Here is a 17,729-nt window from a genome sequence, read left to right on the forward strand (position 1 = left end):
TTGGCTATGGGGCTTTTGTGTGTGTAGAGTTTCTATGGTTTTGAACTTTTGGGGGGGGAATTTTTTTGGACAGGGTTGTATTTTTGTTGTTGAGTTTGTGTTTCTTGTGGTTTGTTTCACACACATACCTCATTCTTCTTTTTTTTTTTTTACACTGGTAATGCTGGGTGTAGGTGGGTGGAGAAAGCCTGACTCCCATTACACAATAAGCACAGAAAAAGGCACGTTCAAACTCTTCCATAGTGTGTAGTCCTTGCACAGACATTACTTGACCAACAAGAGATACCCAGACGCAGTACTTGAACAGCTTTCTGAAGCTGAGGGAGGGCTTCTATGAGGATTTTAACCTAAATTTAATTTAGTTGTACCATTTTCATTCTACAAGGTACTGAAAAATCTGAGTCTCTGTGCATTCAGTACTGCCTCAAAAATCGTTAATGTGGGGCCAAAGATATAATCACAGGCTCTGAGACACGATTTCATAGCTTGAATAGATTTTCTTTAGAGGGGAGGTGGCAATAGAAGAATTGCAGATCCACAATTTATACACCAAGAGATAGAAAGGATTTGCAATGTGCTAACATTTAGATAATCACAGATGGAAATCAGAGCACACCCACCACACACAGGCACCAACACCTGCAGCGTTTGTGAACGCACACCCTCGCGGCAGTCCCTGATTCCCACACCTGGGAACAGCTCCCACAGCGCTGTTCACGGGACGGGTGAGCACAAGGAGCCAGGACAGAGGTGCCCCTCGGTATCGCAGCCTGTGCCGGAGCACCGTGACATCCCTCGGTGCCGGTGCCTGGGCACGGGCATATCCATCCCCTCCTCCGGGCACTGTGACCGCTCTGCAGCTCCCCAGGGAAGGACATGGATCGTCTGAGAGACAAAACCCGCGTGTCTCAACACCGCCGTGTAAATCCTCCCCAGCAAAACACGCTGGAAGTGCTGGGAAAGAGCCATGGGAACCAGAGCACGCCTTCAGCTCCCAGACACTCTATGCTTTCTGCACTTCTGTGTTTTCCCGAATAATTTATCTCTTTGTTAGGAAATAAAAAATTAAACACAGAAAGATGAAATTTGATTTCTTCTCAGATGGAGAAAATACCAGGCTAAGCAAGCAACAGATAAAAAGTCCCATCAGCAGTTAAAGAGCAAACACCTCAAGTTTTCAGCTTTCACAAGCCACCTGGCACTGACATGATTTAAAGGGCAGATTTGTTTTGCAGCAAAAAGCACAGAGTAATACTAAGCTCACTTAGAAGAAAGAGCTAACTACAACAGCACACAAAACCACAGCATTAAAGCTTCTTTGCAATGTTACAAACACATAGCTCTCTCTGTTATCCCAGAGCTTAAGTAAATTGTTACCTGTGCACAGAGCTGGCCAAGGCAGCCCAGAGCATGCATGGGGAACTCTCACAGGCAGAGACATGCCTATGTTTATGGATGGGCAGCCAAAAAATGAGGTGCCTCAGAAGCTTCTCCATGTGGCATTCCCCACAAGAGGGCTCCTCTCATCTCAGGAATCACTGAAGAGCTCATCAGCACTATTAGATGCTCAAGTAGCTATGACTGAAAAATTCTAACTGGTGTAACTTAGTATATCCCCTGAGCAATGTACTCACTTGGCCATCTATAAATTTATGAATGGCAGAAAAAAAAAAAAAACCCTCCACCCTGATAATTAAGCCATTTACCCAAAGAAAGCTAGTTAAGTGCAGCAGACCACCTGCCAATAAAGGGATCCACTTGTAACATCCCCCTGCAAAACTCTTGTGGTGATGTTGAAGCTTTCCCAGGATCAGCCCTGAAAGTCCATGTGTGTAGCCACAGGAGGCGAGGAAAGAAACAAACCAGCCACGCACCACAACACACACAGAGCTTTGCTTTTATAACAGAGGCAATAGTTTTACTGGTAGCTAATTTCACCAAACACAGATGGGACGTTGACCTTCCTGAGGAGCCGGATCCAGACACAGGTGCTCCGCCTGCAGAGCAGACTGCAGCCACAGCCATCTGCATGGCCCTCCCTGGGCACACACATCTGCTCCCTCATGGACCGACCAAAGAGCCATGGAGCAGATCCCTGACGTGCTTTGAGGTTCTTCCTGTTTGTGAACACCTGCAAAGTGGTCCTTGTGATATCTAGAGACCTAAAAGGATCTCAGCAGACAACAAACTTCCCAGAAAAGCTTCATAGTTAAGCTTCACAGATGTTTAACTCTGACGTTTCACTCACAAAGAAGTTTCAAATGAACTTTGACAGCACAAAGTAATTTAAATTCAAAATACTCAAGAACTTATGCAAGCAGATCCTTCAGTCTACAGATGTCCCAATGAGTAAAAGTTCAACACAGCAGCTTGAAATGAAACTATAAAGCAAATACAGAATAAATCTAGGCACATAAGTAATTTTTAAAACAGAACATATGCAAAATACATGTCATCTGTTGACTCATCTCTAGTTTTGGTAGGTAATTATAAAAAGACTGATAATCCAGTTAAAAAAAAAAAATCACATCAGCAATGTAAGGTAGAGAACTGGAGAAGAGTTTGTTAGAAATGGCTTCAATAAACAAGTCAGTTCTTCCCGTGGAAAGGGAAGTCAATGTGGTTGCAAACTCCAAACATGTAGGAACACAGATGCACATCCTTTCTGAAGATGAACTTTAGAGTGATACCTGGGAGTGACTTGTAAGGATTTCTGAGCTATATTCTATACTTCTAATGAAGACAGCACTTGGCTGGGTCTGCCCACAGTCACTGCTTGCAACTACATGCCTGCATTACATAAAGTATGTATTAAAAATATTATACTGAGAAAACACAATCAGCCAACAGCCATATGGCCTATTCATATGCTGTTTTGATATAAAAACTCACTCTTTGATTTAGAGATAAACTTGGGCTTATGTTAGAGAAGGACTAGCAAAGGGTGAGTGGCATGGGACTGGGGAGGAAGGTAAAAAAAGGAAAAAAGGAGAGGACTAAAAGTTGGACTCAGACTTCACAGTTCAGCAAGCAGCAAAAGCAAACAGCATCCGCGCCTACAACAGTGATACAGCGGTCGATCCGCTTGCGTAAGCCAAAATCTTCTCCCGGCACCCTCCTCACCCTTAGGGCCAAAATAAAAGCGAGTTAAAACGGTCTCGCAGTGTACATCCCTCCTCACAGGAGACATCTGCAAGGTCATCTCCCCGCTTTCCCTGTAGGAAATAAGGGCTCGCAGCAGCCCGTCGCTCGCACGCGTTTGAGGCGCAGCCAAAGCCCGCAGCGGGCCTCGCTCGGCGGGCACCGGGGCGCTGCCACCGGCTACCTTGACCCTGCCGAGCCGTCCCTCCGCCCTCGCCGGGGCTCACCCGTCCCCGTTAGCGGCGTCTTGCGGCTGTCAGCCCTCCCTTATTGCGGGAGCTCGGCGCTACCTCCAGCCGCGCTCAAAGCCCGCAGCCCGGCGGCCGCCCCCTGCAGACCCCTCCGCGCCCGCGTTAGCCCCGCCGCCGTGCGGGCCCCGCCGCACTCCGAGCCCTTGGAGCGGAGGCTCCAGAAGAACCAGCAGCGACCCGGGAGCGACGGCGCGGCCCCGCCGCTGCCCCTGCGCGGGGTTGGGACGGGTCTCGCTGCACGGTTCGGGCGCGCCGCCCCCTCCAGCGCAGCTCTGCCCGCCGCCCGGGCCGATCCCCCGGCTGTCCCCGGCCAGGCCGCGGCGGTGCCCGGGGAAAGGCAGCAAAGTCCCCGCACGGCCGGGGCGGCCGCCGAGCGCCCCCGCACCTGTTGCGGGCGAGGCCGCCGCCGGGCCCCGCCGCGCTCCCGCTCCGCACGGCGCCCGCAGCCGCCCGGGAGCGCGGGGCTCCGCAGCCGCAGCCCGATCCGCGCCGCCCTCCCGCCGCCCCGGCCGGCCGCGGCCCCCGCTCACCTGCGGGCCGCCGGCGCGGGCCGCTCCTGCCCGCGGCCTCCGCCATGGCTCCCTGCTGCTGCTGCTGCTCGCCGAGCTCCGCCCCGCGGCTCCGCGGCCCGGGGCAGGTGAGCGCCCCGTCCCCCGCCCCCGCCCGCGGCTCGGCCCGGCAGCAGGTGAGGGCGGGACCGGCCCCCGCGGCCCGGGAGCAGCCGCCTCTGACGGGCTGGAGGCGCTTATGCGGCGGCAGCGGTGGTGGTGGCGGTGCGGGGGTGGCTGCCCGCACTCCCGGCCCCCGCGGCGGCCCGGGCTGCCGAGGTGCCGCTGTTCACACAGGTGTGATTAGTTTTTTCTTCAGAGCAGCTCCCGCCGCATTGGCACAGCTCGTTCGGTACCGGCGCCGAGAGAAAAAACAGGTTTGGGGATGCTCGCCATCTCGGCAGTAGGTGGGAGGAGTGGCGGCCGCCTCGCAAGCCCGGGCGATGCGCCGCATCGTGTGGGAAAGAGCTGCACTGCCGTAGACTCGTTCCTGCAGCACGTGCTCCTAAAGTGCCGCTTCCAAAGCTGCGTGCAACTCCTTGCTTCCAAAAAAAAAAGGCTCTGTGAAGAGCTGCCGATGTGTCAGTCACTTCTGTAAAGGTCATGGTCCTGTTACCTTTCCTATGAGTTTGCCTTAACTTGCTTTGTGCTGCTTTTCAGGCTCATAAGAGTGTTTCTCTTCAAAGTGTTCTAGTCTGCATCAAAACATCATTTGATTTTTCATCTGCTTGTAAGTAGCACAAATCATCAGAACTAGAGGTGAAGGAGGGTGGGTGAATTGGAGAACTCATAGGATGCAGCTGTGGATGCAGGCAAGCAGGTGGAGAGGGGCAGCTCCCTTGGTCTGATGCACTTGGACCAAGCAAACTTCAGTCACCATGCAGAGCACCGCCCTTTCAGAAACTGCTAAGTTCAGAGCACAAGGTCTTCTAGGGAAAGGAGAGTTTAATATTTTGCTGTTGCACCAAGAGCCATTTGTGCTCTAAAACAAGGAGTTTGGGGCTTGGGTGATAAACACACCCTGTGGCTTGTGGGCAGGAGTGTCTGTAATAGAAGAATAGGCTGGGCTCTATGCTGAAAGGTGCAAAAGACTGCAAAATCAGCACTGCCTTGGTCGAGCTTTTACTTCTATGCTCCCTTAAGGGAGATGTAAGGGTGCCAGTCAGCTTGAGTCCTGGATTAGAACAGCACTGATCAAGGACTAAGAGGCTATCCAAGTTCAAAGCCAGTGGTATGCCCTATGGTCAAAATGTTGCCCTCAGCAACATCCTGCACTAAGGTAATCTCAAAGCCCTCACCTGTGCTCTAGCCACCCACCAGGGAGCCAGGCTGAAGAATCCCAGGCTGATCTGTCTGATGCACACCTTCCCAAAGTGTTGTGTCATGTTTTATCTGAGGATGTAAAAGGTAACATCTGGTACAATCTGTATGAAGTAGCCTGATGTAGGGATCTTACGTAAGCTTTTGTGCACAGATCTAGTATCTGTATGGATTAGCTGTGCTGCTTAGGGAACCACATTTAGACCAGAATTGCTGGAGAACCATAAGTGTACATGGCCTGGCCTGGGCATGGATCAGATCCAACAGAGTCTCACCACAGAGAATACAGAACTGATTGCTGAGCAATGCTGCAGAAGCCACCTTGGGTCTGGTAAAGCCAGCAGAGAACCACAGGAGTTAATTCCAGCTGGTTCCAGGCTATGTCTCATGGAGATGTTCAGTGGAAACCTCGATCACAATTTTCTCCCTTACATAGCTGGCATTTCTGAGCAGCCTGAGTCATAGAGAACAGGCTGCACGCTTTCCAAGTAAACAGAGCAGTGCAATTGCCTTCCAGTCATACTGCATGAAACCAGGGGTTTCAAAAGCTGGACCAATACAGGATCATGCTTCACACAAAAATCAAATGGGGGAAGTTCATTGTCTTAGGGTTACTTCTCAATGGGTGAAGTCTTTTTTAAGTTTTGGGTTCTACAAGTCAGCTTCCACCTCTGGTCCTTCTAGTGTTTAAAATTACCTTGAAAATGTATTGTTTTCTGCTGTAATAGCAGTTGAAATTAATAAACAGTAGTTGTGTTTCTAGTGAAATGCAGTGAAGTTTTTGGAATGAGTTGAATACATCCATGCCTAAAAATCAAAAGAACTATCTTCAGAGTAAAAAAAAAAAATCTGACTAAAATGATTTGACTGTTCTGTGTCTTATTTTTTAATACATAATTGTTGCACTGTAGCCAGCAAAAGTTACTGTATACACATTAGGACAATGTGTTTATGTTAAAAAAAAAAATTGGTTTTCTTTGAAAATACCTGCTAGACCTGAAAAATGAAGAGCATAAGCCTTTTACTGGTTACCAAGGCTTATGGAAAAATAAGTAGCTTCTTGTCCAGGCAAGTCTTACCCACAATGGAATTTTTGCAGATGCCCCAGAAGAATCTGTTGATACCCAGTGCTAGAATAGTGGAGTGACAATGACAGTGGATGGACAGGGAACACCCACCACCCTTTTTCATTGCACACGAGAAAAAAAAAATCATTGCATAAACAAAAGCAGAAAAAGAAACAACAGTCCACAATGACTATTCAGCGCATGGAGGCAGGACTTTTCATTTCTCAAGTACAGCACCCAGAGAAGAATTTTGTTTGGTCTTGGCTTGTTAGTACTGTAATGGCTTGTTAGTACTGTAATAAGACTGAATAGAAAAAAACAAAGAAAATATTCAATGCTATGGTTATCATACTCAAATCACAGTAAATGTAAGATGCATCAAAAAGGTTCCCTTAATACTCAGTATGAATTTTTTTCTTTTTTTTTATTCCAATATTTTCCAGTTCTACACCACTGTTATTATTTTATAAGTCCAAAAATATAGGAAAAAGTAAGTCGTAGGTTATTTTTATTTTCAATTGTGTATGTCAGAGATAGCTTTAGAACAAGCTAACATTACCGTGGTTCAGGTGTATACAACTGGTACAGTTCAGTAGTACATAAACAACTCTAAAACAAATGCACCATAGAACTTAAATTACCAAAAATAAACAATATTAAACTATGTAGGGCAGTAGGTAAAAACAATTACCTTTAGATCTTGCACACTAAAAGAAAAATATCTAATTATGATTGAAATTATGAAGCTGTACTACAGATAATATTGATATATATTACAAAGAAATTGAAAGTTGTCACATTCTGGTTTTGTTCCAGTGATGTACTGTTACATGAAATCTTACATCAGCTTGTCATGAAATTAACATCTGCTTACTTTAACTACAATATTTCATGAGTTTATAACTTTTGTGTGTGTGTTTTCTAAAAATTGTTGAAAAACTTGCATGTAAAAACATTGAAAGTAAAATAATGTTGCAGGTTGTTTACAGATTCCTTATGGATTATAGGAGTAAAAGCAGTCAGGAAGCTGCAGTGTTTTTAACATTGGTAAACAAATACTGGATTAAAGTGCAACAGTCCTTCTGACAGCACACCTGCTCTGGCTGAAAGGAAATCTTTTCATCTCTGCAGAGAAGCAAAGAAAAAAATATCAGTGTCAGGCGTGTTTCTCTCGAAAGTCAGTGATCGCCTTCCAGAGCGTGCACAGCATTCCTCCTCTGTAAAGAAAAATCATAAAGACACTCAGGTACAAAGAAACTCTCTAGTCTGAAAGCCTTCCAGCTGAGGTGCTTTCTGATTTTCTTGCTCTGGTTTTGATCAATGATATTCAGTGGGAAGGTTGATCAAAGGTGAAATCCAACATGCATTACTCAAACAAGGAACAGAGTCCTTTTCTGATTACAAGACAGGGCAATCTTTCCACTTGGCAGATGCCTGCTGTCTGGAATTTAGACTTCTGGTCCAAAGGACTTGCATAACCCACATTTGACTTCCAACATGATGCAAGTTGATGACCTATACACCTGGCATGATCAGGTGAAATGTGTTACTTACAGTCCATGAGTAACGTTTCTGAAGTCTGATGATGATAATAAACTACTGAAAGATTTTCTAGCTCTTCTTTTTAAAATAAAAGCAAGGCTCTAATGGGATATCTAGGGTCTCCAGTTGTAAGGTAAATGCTTTACCTTAAAATTTTGCCTTCAATAGAAAAAAGCTTATTTTGAGATTTAAATAGTATCAGCTGTTTGGCAGAAATGTGTCAGTATACAAAGACATACTGCAAAGTGTTAGTTATTTTAATAGAATTGCACACAGTGCAATAAATAGAGACTTAGTATCAATTTTTCTTCTTACAAAGCACAGTTCATTTAACTCTGAAGCATTACCTCAGTCTCAAACATTTCAGATCATCTCGTGTAACATAGCAGAGAATATCCGTTAAGGTATAGTCTTCAGCCAAGAACTGCAGAAAGAAATTTAAATGAACATTTTGTTAGAAATATTATTTAAATTCCTAAGCTCATCTTGCTAGAATCATCTGCCCCTAAAAATAGAAGGGTAAATTTGGGAGAAACCCAAAATTGGGCTGAAATGTAGTACATGCAACAGAAAAACATGGTTTCTACAAATACAGTGAAACTATTTAAATTTTACACTGTATACTCTGCATCGGCATACCAGACACAACTTGAAAGATGTAATGCTATTACAGCTACTCAAAACCTATGTCAACTGGCATTTCTATTGCTACCACCGGTATCACAGAATTACAGACTTCACTGAACACAAATTGTACCATAAGTAATAGCACATTTAATCCATGAGGAAATTCAAACAGTTAAGATGTACATTTTCAAGAATGGCATCTAAATTTGATGTCATTGAACCTGGAAGAACCTTTGGTCTGATCTGTAGGAGTGATAACTACATGCAGGTATTCCTAAATTAGCTGAAATATTTAACACCTCTAAAGTTATATAATTTGCTGCAGAGCAGACTGATCTACTTCAGGATATTTCATGGTAGCACAGCTAGCTAAGGGTGAACATGTATCCTGTATCCAGAGTATCATCAGCAGGAATGCTGCAGTGTGTGAAGACACTGAAAACCCAAGAGTGTCTATTTACCAGGATATTTTATTGCTTTATTCACAATCATATTTAGGAACTATTAATGGTACTTTATATTTATGAAGGCCTTCACATTCATGGCTTTTCCCTATCCTCTGAAAACAAATTAATCTCTCAAAATGTGCTGAAGTAATTAGAAAGGTTTGGTATTTTTTAAACTGAGTCACAAAACAGTACTGCAACTGTGCCAGGCAGTGGATGGGATCATTGCTACCTTGTTTATTGTGGCCTCATCAGCTCCATGAACTCTCAGCCAGTTTATGAGATCAGGGTCTTCGGTCCCAGTGCCAGTGGAATGACGATGACGGACAGACAATCCAGGAATATCTGGAACAAGTATATTTGAGACAAGGTTTTGTGTTGCCAAAGCAACCTCTTGTCATTTTTGACTCCTCAAGCACTTTCTTCAGTGAGCTTTTCCTTCAAGTGGAGAATGCCAGTATACCCATAAATAAATGCCAATTCCCAAAGAACACACTTAATTCCAATTTATAGACAGTTATACATTAATTTCTCTGCTTGGTTAAGGGTACAGTTAAAATAGTGTGAACATTGACACACGCAGCATTTTTCTGCCCTCTTCTGAAAATGACTTTTGCTAGTACAAGCACATCAATTTCACTGTCACTCTTTCTACACTAAGGTTGTTGCATCAATTAACTGAACTGTTCGGTGTAACTCATAAAATTGCTGCACAGGCAATGTCTTAGGCTGAGGATCAGCTGCTTTTGGAAGCAACACTTAGAAGCACATTACACAGAAATATCAAACTGCATTAGCACTTCCACCTTCTTCAGGGCAGACACAGCAAACTCGGCTTTTCTCAGTAACATTTAAGTTGCATTTGCATCTCACCAATTAGGTGTATTTGCATCTCGCCTCTTGAACTTTCACTGTAACAATTGGAACAGTCTGTAATTCAAGGAACATATATCTAAACATACTAGATTATCCTCTTTAGGAATAATATTTATTCAGTAGGATATGAGCCTTGCTCTCTTCCATATTATCACAAACAAAAATATTCAAATCGTACTCATTCCTTGTACTGTGATTAACAAATCCAGTAATTTGTTTCCACAGTGTACATTCTTACTTCAGAGCAAACCCTACCAGAAGCAGCACAATAAAGCATCTTTGCTGAGGCTACCTCAATAAAATGGACAGACATTTAGCTGGCACTTTTTCATCTGTAGCGAGTATGAAACTTTTCTTCAAAAATTCTTCTCACTTACCTATTGGCTGTGACCTGAGCTGTAGGTTCCTGATCTCTTGGTCTTTTTCTTCTATAGCTTGATGCAAGAGGACTTGAAATTCTCTCTCCTTTTGAACTAACTCCTCCAATAACCTGTGAAGTAATGAGAACAAAAAACCCATTTCCTTCAGTAGCTTCAAATTTTCAGGAAAGGAAAGATCTTACTATACCTTAACCGGAAACATTTGTGGCAAAGACAAGGACAGAATTCTTCAGCTTTCACTGAAGGTATATTCTTTCACAACAGATTGATTTTGATCTATATCAAGACACAAACATTCATACAGAAGCCCCAAACACACCAGCATCCACAGAAACATTCACCCACTAAACAAGTGGTATGGTAGAATATTTCAGTAAAATTTCCACAGCCTGTGCCCTGTTTTAAACAAAACTGGAACTGAGAACAAATATCAAAGTGGTTCATAATCTAAGGGCTAAACCTTTGTAAAGAAAAATGCCAGTTCACGTCTCTCCAGCAGACATTTTCAAAGGTATGGAAAGGGTAGAGCAGTGATGAAAATGTGGTGAAAACATATGGTTGCATTTCATAAATATGAAAAAAGCTTCTCAACCACACAAGGGCTGTCCCTTCCTCACATATAAGGCACTTTGTGCCTGCCCTCCTAGACTATATTAAGAGTGAGAAAAGAGGAGGCAAAATACTTGCCTACTTCCCTAAGCAATTATTTCTGAGAATGTAAAGCTGAAGTAAATTGAAACTCATGTTTGACCTCCTTCATAAGACAAACCCAGAGAGAAACCTGTAGATTTCAGTGGCTAGCACCATTTGAGCTGATCAAAAGAAAATAGAATATAATGGAAAATTAGTATGTAAAACTGCTGTAATTTGTTCTTTTAGAAGATTGGTTTAGTAAAATGCAGGACTTATGAATGATATCTTATTAGGAACTTGATCAAAATTTGCACATGGAGAGCAGATTCATAAACCTAAAATTGACTCCTGAGTCTTCAGAAGTTCTGCCTTGAAAGGACTGCAGCATCTTCATCCTTTTCTTGAAACCTCTGTCAGCCTGAGAACTATGCAACAACTGTTCTATTTCAGCATGTTTCCTTTTATTTATCCATGTATTAATTTTTTTTTTCATTTATACCAGCTGAGCACTGCAACCCTTTTCTGAAAGACAGGAATTCAGTTAGAAAATATGCCACAGAAGCCCCTTACCTGCCTTTGCACAGGGGTAGACTGAATCCCACATGATTGCATTGTAAAAACATCTTGCCCTACTTTTAGCTTGCATGCAGGCCCACTAGAAACATATTTGCACTTGAGTGCTTCCACACCTGAGCTAAGAAACCTTACCAAGTCCACACTGCATGGGAACAGAGCTGCTTGCTGCATCTACACCCGCAGCTTGGGTGTAGGGTGTATTCTCAGTGCAAACTGATACTCTGTCCAGACAGGTCACCTTTCAGTTAATTTATTCCTAGTCTATCTATTCTGGTTGGAAAAGGCCTTCAGGGCCTATAAAATAATCCATTATTTTCTCCTGAAAACTGCTTGCTGCTTGTGTCAATAAAGCTTTCATAAATATTTTTTTAAAATTCTCTATTATTTATTAAAAATTTCTGCATGAATGACTGGATGTGATTATTTGGCCAAAGGCTTTGCATTTGAGAAATTTACAGAAACAAAATGCTAGCAAAAAAAAGTACTTCTTCAAGCAGATCACTTTGGAGGCTATTCCCCACCATAAGCTGGGGAAGTAAAGTGAGTCAATCTAAAATATTTATGTATTTCTCTAGGTATAACAATAAGACAATCAAAATATTTCTCAGTTGTCACAAGTAAAAAAAATTAATTGTGACATAAGGACCCCAAGATACTGATACTTTATTAAATACAGTGCAGTCTAATGAATTACTCTAATTATGGCAACCTTCTCAGAGACAGGTAAAAGTAAAGTGTAATTTAATATTTTAATTTCAAATGAAAATGTAGCTCCAATGAATTTTCTACCAGGATGACAACTGTCTTATTGAAGACATGTTCTCCTTCTATCAAGGTCACATTTAAAATTTACTGAGGTCAGTGTCATAAATCACATGCTGCAAAAGTGAAATATCTATTTTAACTAGACTATTTGGTATATTTTAATGAAAAGAAAACAAAATATATAGAAGATGATTTGGATTTTTCTCTGACATTTCTTAAAAAACAACAAAACCCCTAAGAACCACTTTTCACTTGCACAAAGTGCAAGACATATTTCTGAAAAAAAAAGCATTTCATTTCTTCTCTTAAGCAAAACACCTATTTTCCCCATCTTTCTCTATTTGATAAAAAGCTAATGATTGCTGGTAAGCACAGATCCTCCTTGCAGTGTACACAAAACAAATCTGAAGTAGTTTCCTTATGGAGTTCCTGTGTAGCTGTCTATTAGCTTGAGTTCACTTGCTGAGAATAGCTATAGAAAAGAACAGTAAGTTCTGCCTTAATGGAAACAAAACATAACACCATTTATCAGCCACACAGAGCACACCAAAGAGAGAAAAAGCAGAAGTTTGGCAGCAAGTCAGTGTTTTACAGACCTTCCCTGAAAGGGCACCTGAAATCAAGTCTGACCTTAACTTGCTTCACTCTGGTGTTGTTGAAATTCATACAACTATGTAAGTGATCAGTCACAGCTAAAAAAGGATGATCATTAAAGGGAACAACTTACACTGCAATGGAATTTTGGCACTGTCACTGGTATTCCAGCTTACATATATTTTGAAAGCTAACCAAAGCACACTGCTGTGAGCAGGCTAGTGTCCCTGTCTCCCGATGCCCAGACTTACCTGTTTGTCTCTAATTTTAGCCTGCCCAGCTGGACACTCAGTGATCTGTGAGCAGCCTGGGAGTCATGGGACACCGTGGAGCTGAGTGTGCTTACACCTGAGGTAGCTACTGCATCCTCCAAGACAATGCAAGGCTGCTGGATGGTTTGATTCTGAGGCTGTTCATCTTGATCTTCAACTTCTATATCATCTTGATCAGCTGTATCACTTTCAGATGCAAGGCTAAAATGTGGCCTCAATTCTATTAAAATATAAGCAAGGGAAAAACCACCAAAGAAGTTAAACATAAGTTAAATATTAAAACAAAAGCAGACCCAAGTGATTGTTTCCAGATTATCCTATAGCTTTGGTTACAGCAGACCTGAAATTTCTGTAACACGACAAGAGATATTTTCTAGGGGTTTAAGATCACTCAAAACATAACAGCACTTTTGTTTATGCAGGTTATTATTCTGCCTATCAAAGAGCTGTAAAAAACAAACATCTGTATGAACATGATTCCTGATTTGGCTACCATTTAATGTCAAATTGTGCTGAAGTATAGCAGGGTTTCTTTTGTTTAATTTCATTCTCAGTAGTTTGCATTTTCTTATGTGTCTGACTTGAAACATTTTACTGAACAAATAACCATTATTTCTTTTCTATCCAGGTATTCCTACTGTTGCTGCTCTGGCATATTTAGCATTCCATCCTTATAAGAATACCATGTTCACCAAAAAATTGCATTCAAACATAGAGAAGAAATTACTAAAAGGCCCCTCTCCCAACAATTAAAAGCACACTTCCCTTCTACTTATCAGAGGGAACGCTGCCTTTTTTGTAATGATGCACATCCACACAACTACAAACACAAAGCTATACCCTAGTTTCTGTTCCCTGTTTAAACTACCTGCCAGAGCCTACCAGGTATGCAAGATGTGTATGCTAGATCTGACACTCCTACACAACCTATTAGTGTTAACAACATCTGTTTGTTTATTCTAACTATTTAATATAAATCTTTCTTCTTTCTTTCCTTCAATTGTGGCTCCTTATTGCTAAGAACTCCCTCTAGTCTCCTCACCAAAATGTAATTTTTTTCCTGAATCCCACTTGCTTCATGCCCTTTCTGCTGAGTAACTAAACTAACAAGTATGTTTCTCTTCCTTACAAAAGACGTTTTGTTCCTTGATCTATTTCACCTCTTCATTTCAATGCTACATACCTTTCTCAAGGCTGAATATAATAAGGTCAACAGAGCTGTGCTTCCTCTAAATTCAGGAAAGCAGATTTATTATGTAGCAGTTACCCAAATATTGCTAGGCAAATATGTCTGGATTTGCTTTGAACTTCTGCTCTTATAAGCAGGATGTACATGTTCTTTGCCATTGTTCACCACCAGGCAGCATAAAATTGGCTTTGTACCATTCCTTAAACATCCCATAACTTTTAGAAGTGTTAAGGGCAGTGATAAATCTCCACATTATAAGAAAAATAATTAAGAAAAAAGAGTGAGACGAAGGCAAGGGAAAGTAATCAGAAGTAGAGAAGCAGCAGATGATCAGTGCCTGAAAACCACTGGGGCACAGAGGCTTTTGTTTAAGCTTGACCACCTACAATTAATACTGTCACTGAGCTGTATAGGGAAGAACACACTACTAAGGAGGAATTGTAGTTACTCCTATTACACAGCAATGAAGTACATGCCTGTGAGAGGTGTTCAGCATTCTAATCAGAAGACAGGAGTTTCTTTGTGACTTGAAAGTAACACATAAACTCTACTTATATCCTGTTGTTTGTGCTAGGGATATGGAAAGTAAGGAGAATAGGAGTAGATGTAACTTTCAAAGTAATTTTCAGATCCCCTTATTGATAATCTAAGACTCAATCCACTGCAGGAAACAGGAATGTAAGTATTCTGACTTAAAGCATTAAATGAAAATTATTTTGTGATATTTGAAAATATCACCATTAATTCCAGCATTAGAAGTTAAGAAGAAGCAGAAAAACTCAACTTGGAAATAGATAGAGAAGTAACAGAATGGGCTACAGTTTCATCTAAACAGACTCTTTCCCTCAGTGAAGCCATACACCCTAAATCCACATTTAAAATACAAGGTAGAAATTGCAGGCGCTGCAGACCTGTTTGTTTGGTTTTGGCAGGTTTTAATTCAAGGTTTTGGGCTTGTTTGGTTTTGTTGTATTTTGGGGTTTTTTTAAAGACAGCTTCTGGCCATAAGCAATAGGCCACATTTTGCACCTCAAAAAATTAGGTCCCAGAGCACCTTAACCTACTACTACTCACCGTATTGCAGAATCATTTAGATTACACATTGTGGAAAGGTGCTTTCCAATGCAGCTTGAACAATACACAGATTAATTGCTGAATTGCAAAGCAGACAGTGAACAGGAAAAAGGCCACTGCTGGTTTCAAAATCCTAAGTGAAGCATCATGATCACAACTCTAAAGCATGTTTAAAGAGATCAGCTGATAAATATTTGCTGAGTATTAAGAATGACTCACCTGGGACCAGAATTGTAATAGCAGTCTGCACAGCTTTTCTGATTATGCTGTCCAGCGCAAACATCCAATGTGGCTTAATATTATGATTTCGGAGAACTTTATTGACCTAGTGAGAGAAAATTCAGTTCAGATATTACATATCCCACAGCTTAAAATGAGAATATATGTCATATGAAACATTTAAACTTCTAGATGCTATATCCGAGCAGATGATTACAATTATTTCTTGACAGCAACATTATCAACTTTGTCTATTTTAATATAAGTCAAGCAATATGTTGTATTTTTCATCAAGTACTGGTTCGTGTGTTAGGTGACTGTGGAGAGAAACTTCGAAAGAATGCAAGCAAGACAAATAACAAGGACTATGTTATGAAAGGCTTGCAGCTGAAGCTAATTAATCTTGTTGCTTTTTTTGGCATCACTTTCACTGCTTGCTCTGAGCACTACTTGTCTATTCTAAAGTACAATTGTAGGAAATACAAAAGAACTAATGTAATGCTGCTCCTACTTAATTCTGAAACTAGTTAATTAATGTTAGTTTAAACAATTAGGGAACTTCATTTGTGTGCTGTACCATTTTCTCTTTCCTTCTGCTTCTTACAGTCTGATGGTTTTCTACACTGGGTTGCTCCCAATTGCCTACAGACCTGCTTACAAACTGCTTTGAGTCATATTTAACATACAAAACTATCAAGTTACAGCATTATAAAAAAAGGAGCCACTACTGATTATGAAAAAAAGTGGAAAAAAGATATTTCACTCTTCCTACAAAAGAGATAAGCTCAATTCCCTCAATCTGTGATGACCTTTCTGTAAAAAATGACTGAAGTCACACAAATGATGCCTTCAGAGGATATGTAAAAGTTACTAATCCTACTATTTTCACTGCCAAAAAGAGTATTCAGTGATGCAGTAATTTATGCAGGTACCTGCACTGGCTTTGGTTGGGATGGAGTTAAATTCTTTCACAGCAGTCCACATGGTGCTATGTTTTAGACTAAAACAGCCTTGACTAAAACACGTTTCAGCTCCTGCTGAGCAAAACTTAGAGGCTGTCAAGGCTGCCTCTGTTCCTTACACTGCCCCAGCAGTGAGGGGGCTGTGGGTGGACTAGGGGCTGGAGGGGCACATGGCTGGCACAGCTGGAGCAGCTGACCTAGGAAATATTCCCTTCTGTATAAGGTCATGATGGGCAATAAACTAGAGGCTGCTTTTTCCAAAGGAGCTGCTGCTCAGGGACTGGCTGGGCACAAGTCTGCTGTTGGTGACTGACTGCTTTTGCAACACTTGTGAGCTTTTTCTCCCCCTTTCATTTATTTAACAATCTTTATTTTGACCCACAAATTTTCTCACTTTTGGTCCTTCCAATTCTCTCCCTCCTCCTGTTGGGAGGGAGTGAATGAGTGACTGGGTAGGGGTTTTCCTCTAGCTGCCAGCCAGGGTCCACCCAGCACAGCAGTACCTGAGTCTGCTCCGTTCTATGGCCAGTGGCCACGAGGTGGCACTTGGACACTGTGTTTGGACTGGGAGCTGTGCAGTGCCAGGGAGCCTGCCCTGGGCCTGGCACCTGGGCAGCAGCTGCCCCTAAGGCTTGCCCACTGCCCTCTGAGGCAGCACAGCCACCCTGTGCCAGCACTTTGCACCTTCCCAAAGCGACTGCCACCGAGACAGTGACGTGTTTAGCTAAGTCTAGCTTTATTGAGCACTGAAGAAACAAAATCTAACTTTGCCAAGATCACAACCATCCATAATTATGTGATTTAGTTATTTATATGGCATCACAAAATTACTTTTTCTTGGTTGGTCTGATAAGGATGTTGTGATTATTAAGCACTGTAACCTAAGATCAGCTTATTAAGTACCAAGAGCAAGGGAACTACTTTCCCTCACTTTTAGCAGTGCCTCAGTCTCTGCAGCATCTGAGGTCTTGATAATGTCCTGGATTTCAGTGTAGAATAGAAATCTATTGTATGGCCAAAATAATTAAAGTTGCAGACATATAAAGCAAAGTTTTTCTTTAACTTTCTATGGGTTTAGTTAAATAACAGATAGTAATGACAGAGACACTTATCAGTAAAAAAAAGCAACTTGCAATTATGAAGTTAACAGAAAGTAAATTTTTTACTGATAAGAATACAACCCAGGAAATTACTACCAAACAACTGATGCCCAGCAACATATCTATCAAAACAGTACAAATATTTGT

The 17,729-nt window shown here is 41.9% G+C and overlaps 2 protein-coding genes across 2 annotated transcripts in view; both read right to left on the reverse strand.

Annotated features, from left to right (window-relative positions):
* Window positions 1–4,196, reverse strand: part of MAP7 (microtubule associated protein 7) — a 109,284-nt gene extending 105,088 nt beyond the window's left edge. Inside the window, exon 1 of the mRNA XM_074537612.1 lies at window positions 3,923–4,196. The gene's annotated coding sequence lies outside the window, so the exon portion shown is untranslated. The remainder of the gene's footprint in view (window positions 1–3,922) is intronic.
* Window positions 4,197–6,250: 2,054 nt separating this feature from the next.
* The window catches only part of MAP3K5 (mitogen-activated protein kinase kinase kinase 5), a 97,931-nt gene continuing 86,452 nt past the window's right edge, over window positions 6,251–17,729 (reverse strand). The window contains exons 25-30 of the mRNA XM_005489219.4: window positions 15,521–15,626; window positions 13,018–13,258; window positions 10,196–10,308; window positions 9,175–9,287; window positions 8,217–8,293; window positions 6,251–7,544 (exon numbers count right to left, since the gene is read on the reverse strand). Coding sequence (XP_005489276.2) covers window positions 7,484–7,544; window positions 8,217–8,293; window positions 9,175–9,287; window positions 10,196–10,308; window positions 13,018–13,258; window positions 15,521–15,626 — 711 coding nt within the window. The 3' untranslated portion in view covers window positions 6,251–7,483. The remainder of the gene's footprint in view (window positions 7,545–8,216; window positions 8,294–9,174; window positions 9,288–10,195; window positions 10,309–13,017; window positions 13,259–15,520; window positions 15,627–17,729) is intronic.

Source organism: Zonotrichia albicollis, chromosome 3 (genome assembly GCF_047830755.1).
Source record: "Zonotrichia albicollis isolate bZonAlb1 chromosome 3, bZonAlb1.hap1, whole genome shotgun sequence".
Classification (NCBI taxonomy): Eukaryota; Metazoa; Chordata; class Aves; order Passeriformes; family Passerellidae; genus Zonotrichia; species Zonotrichia albicollis.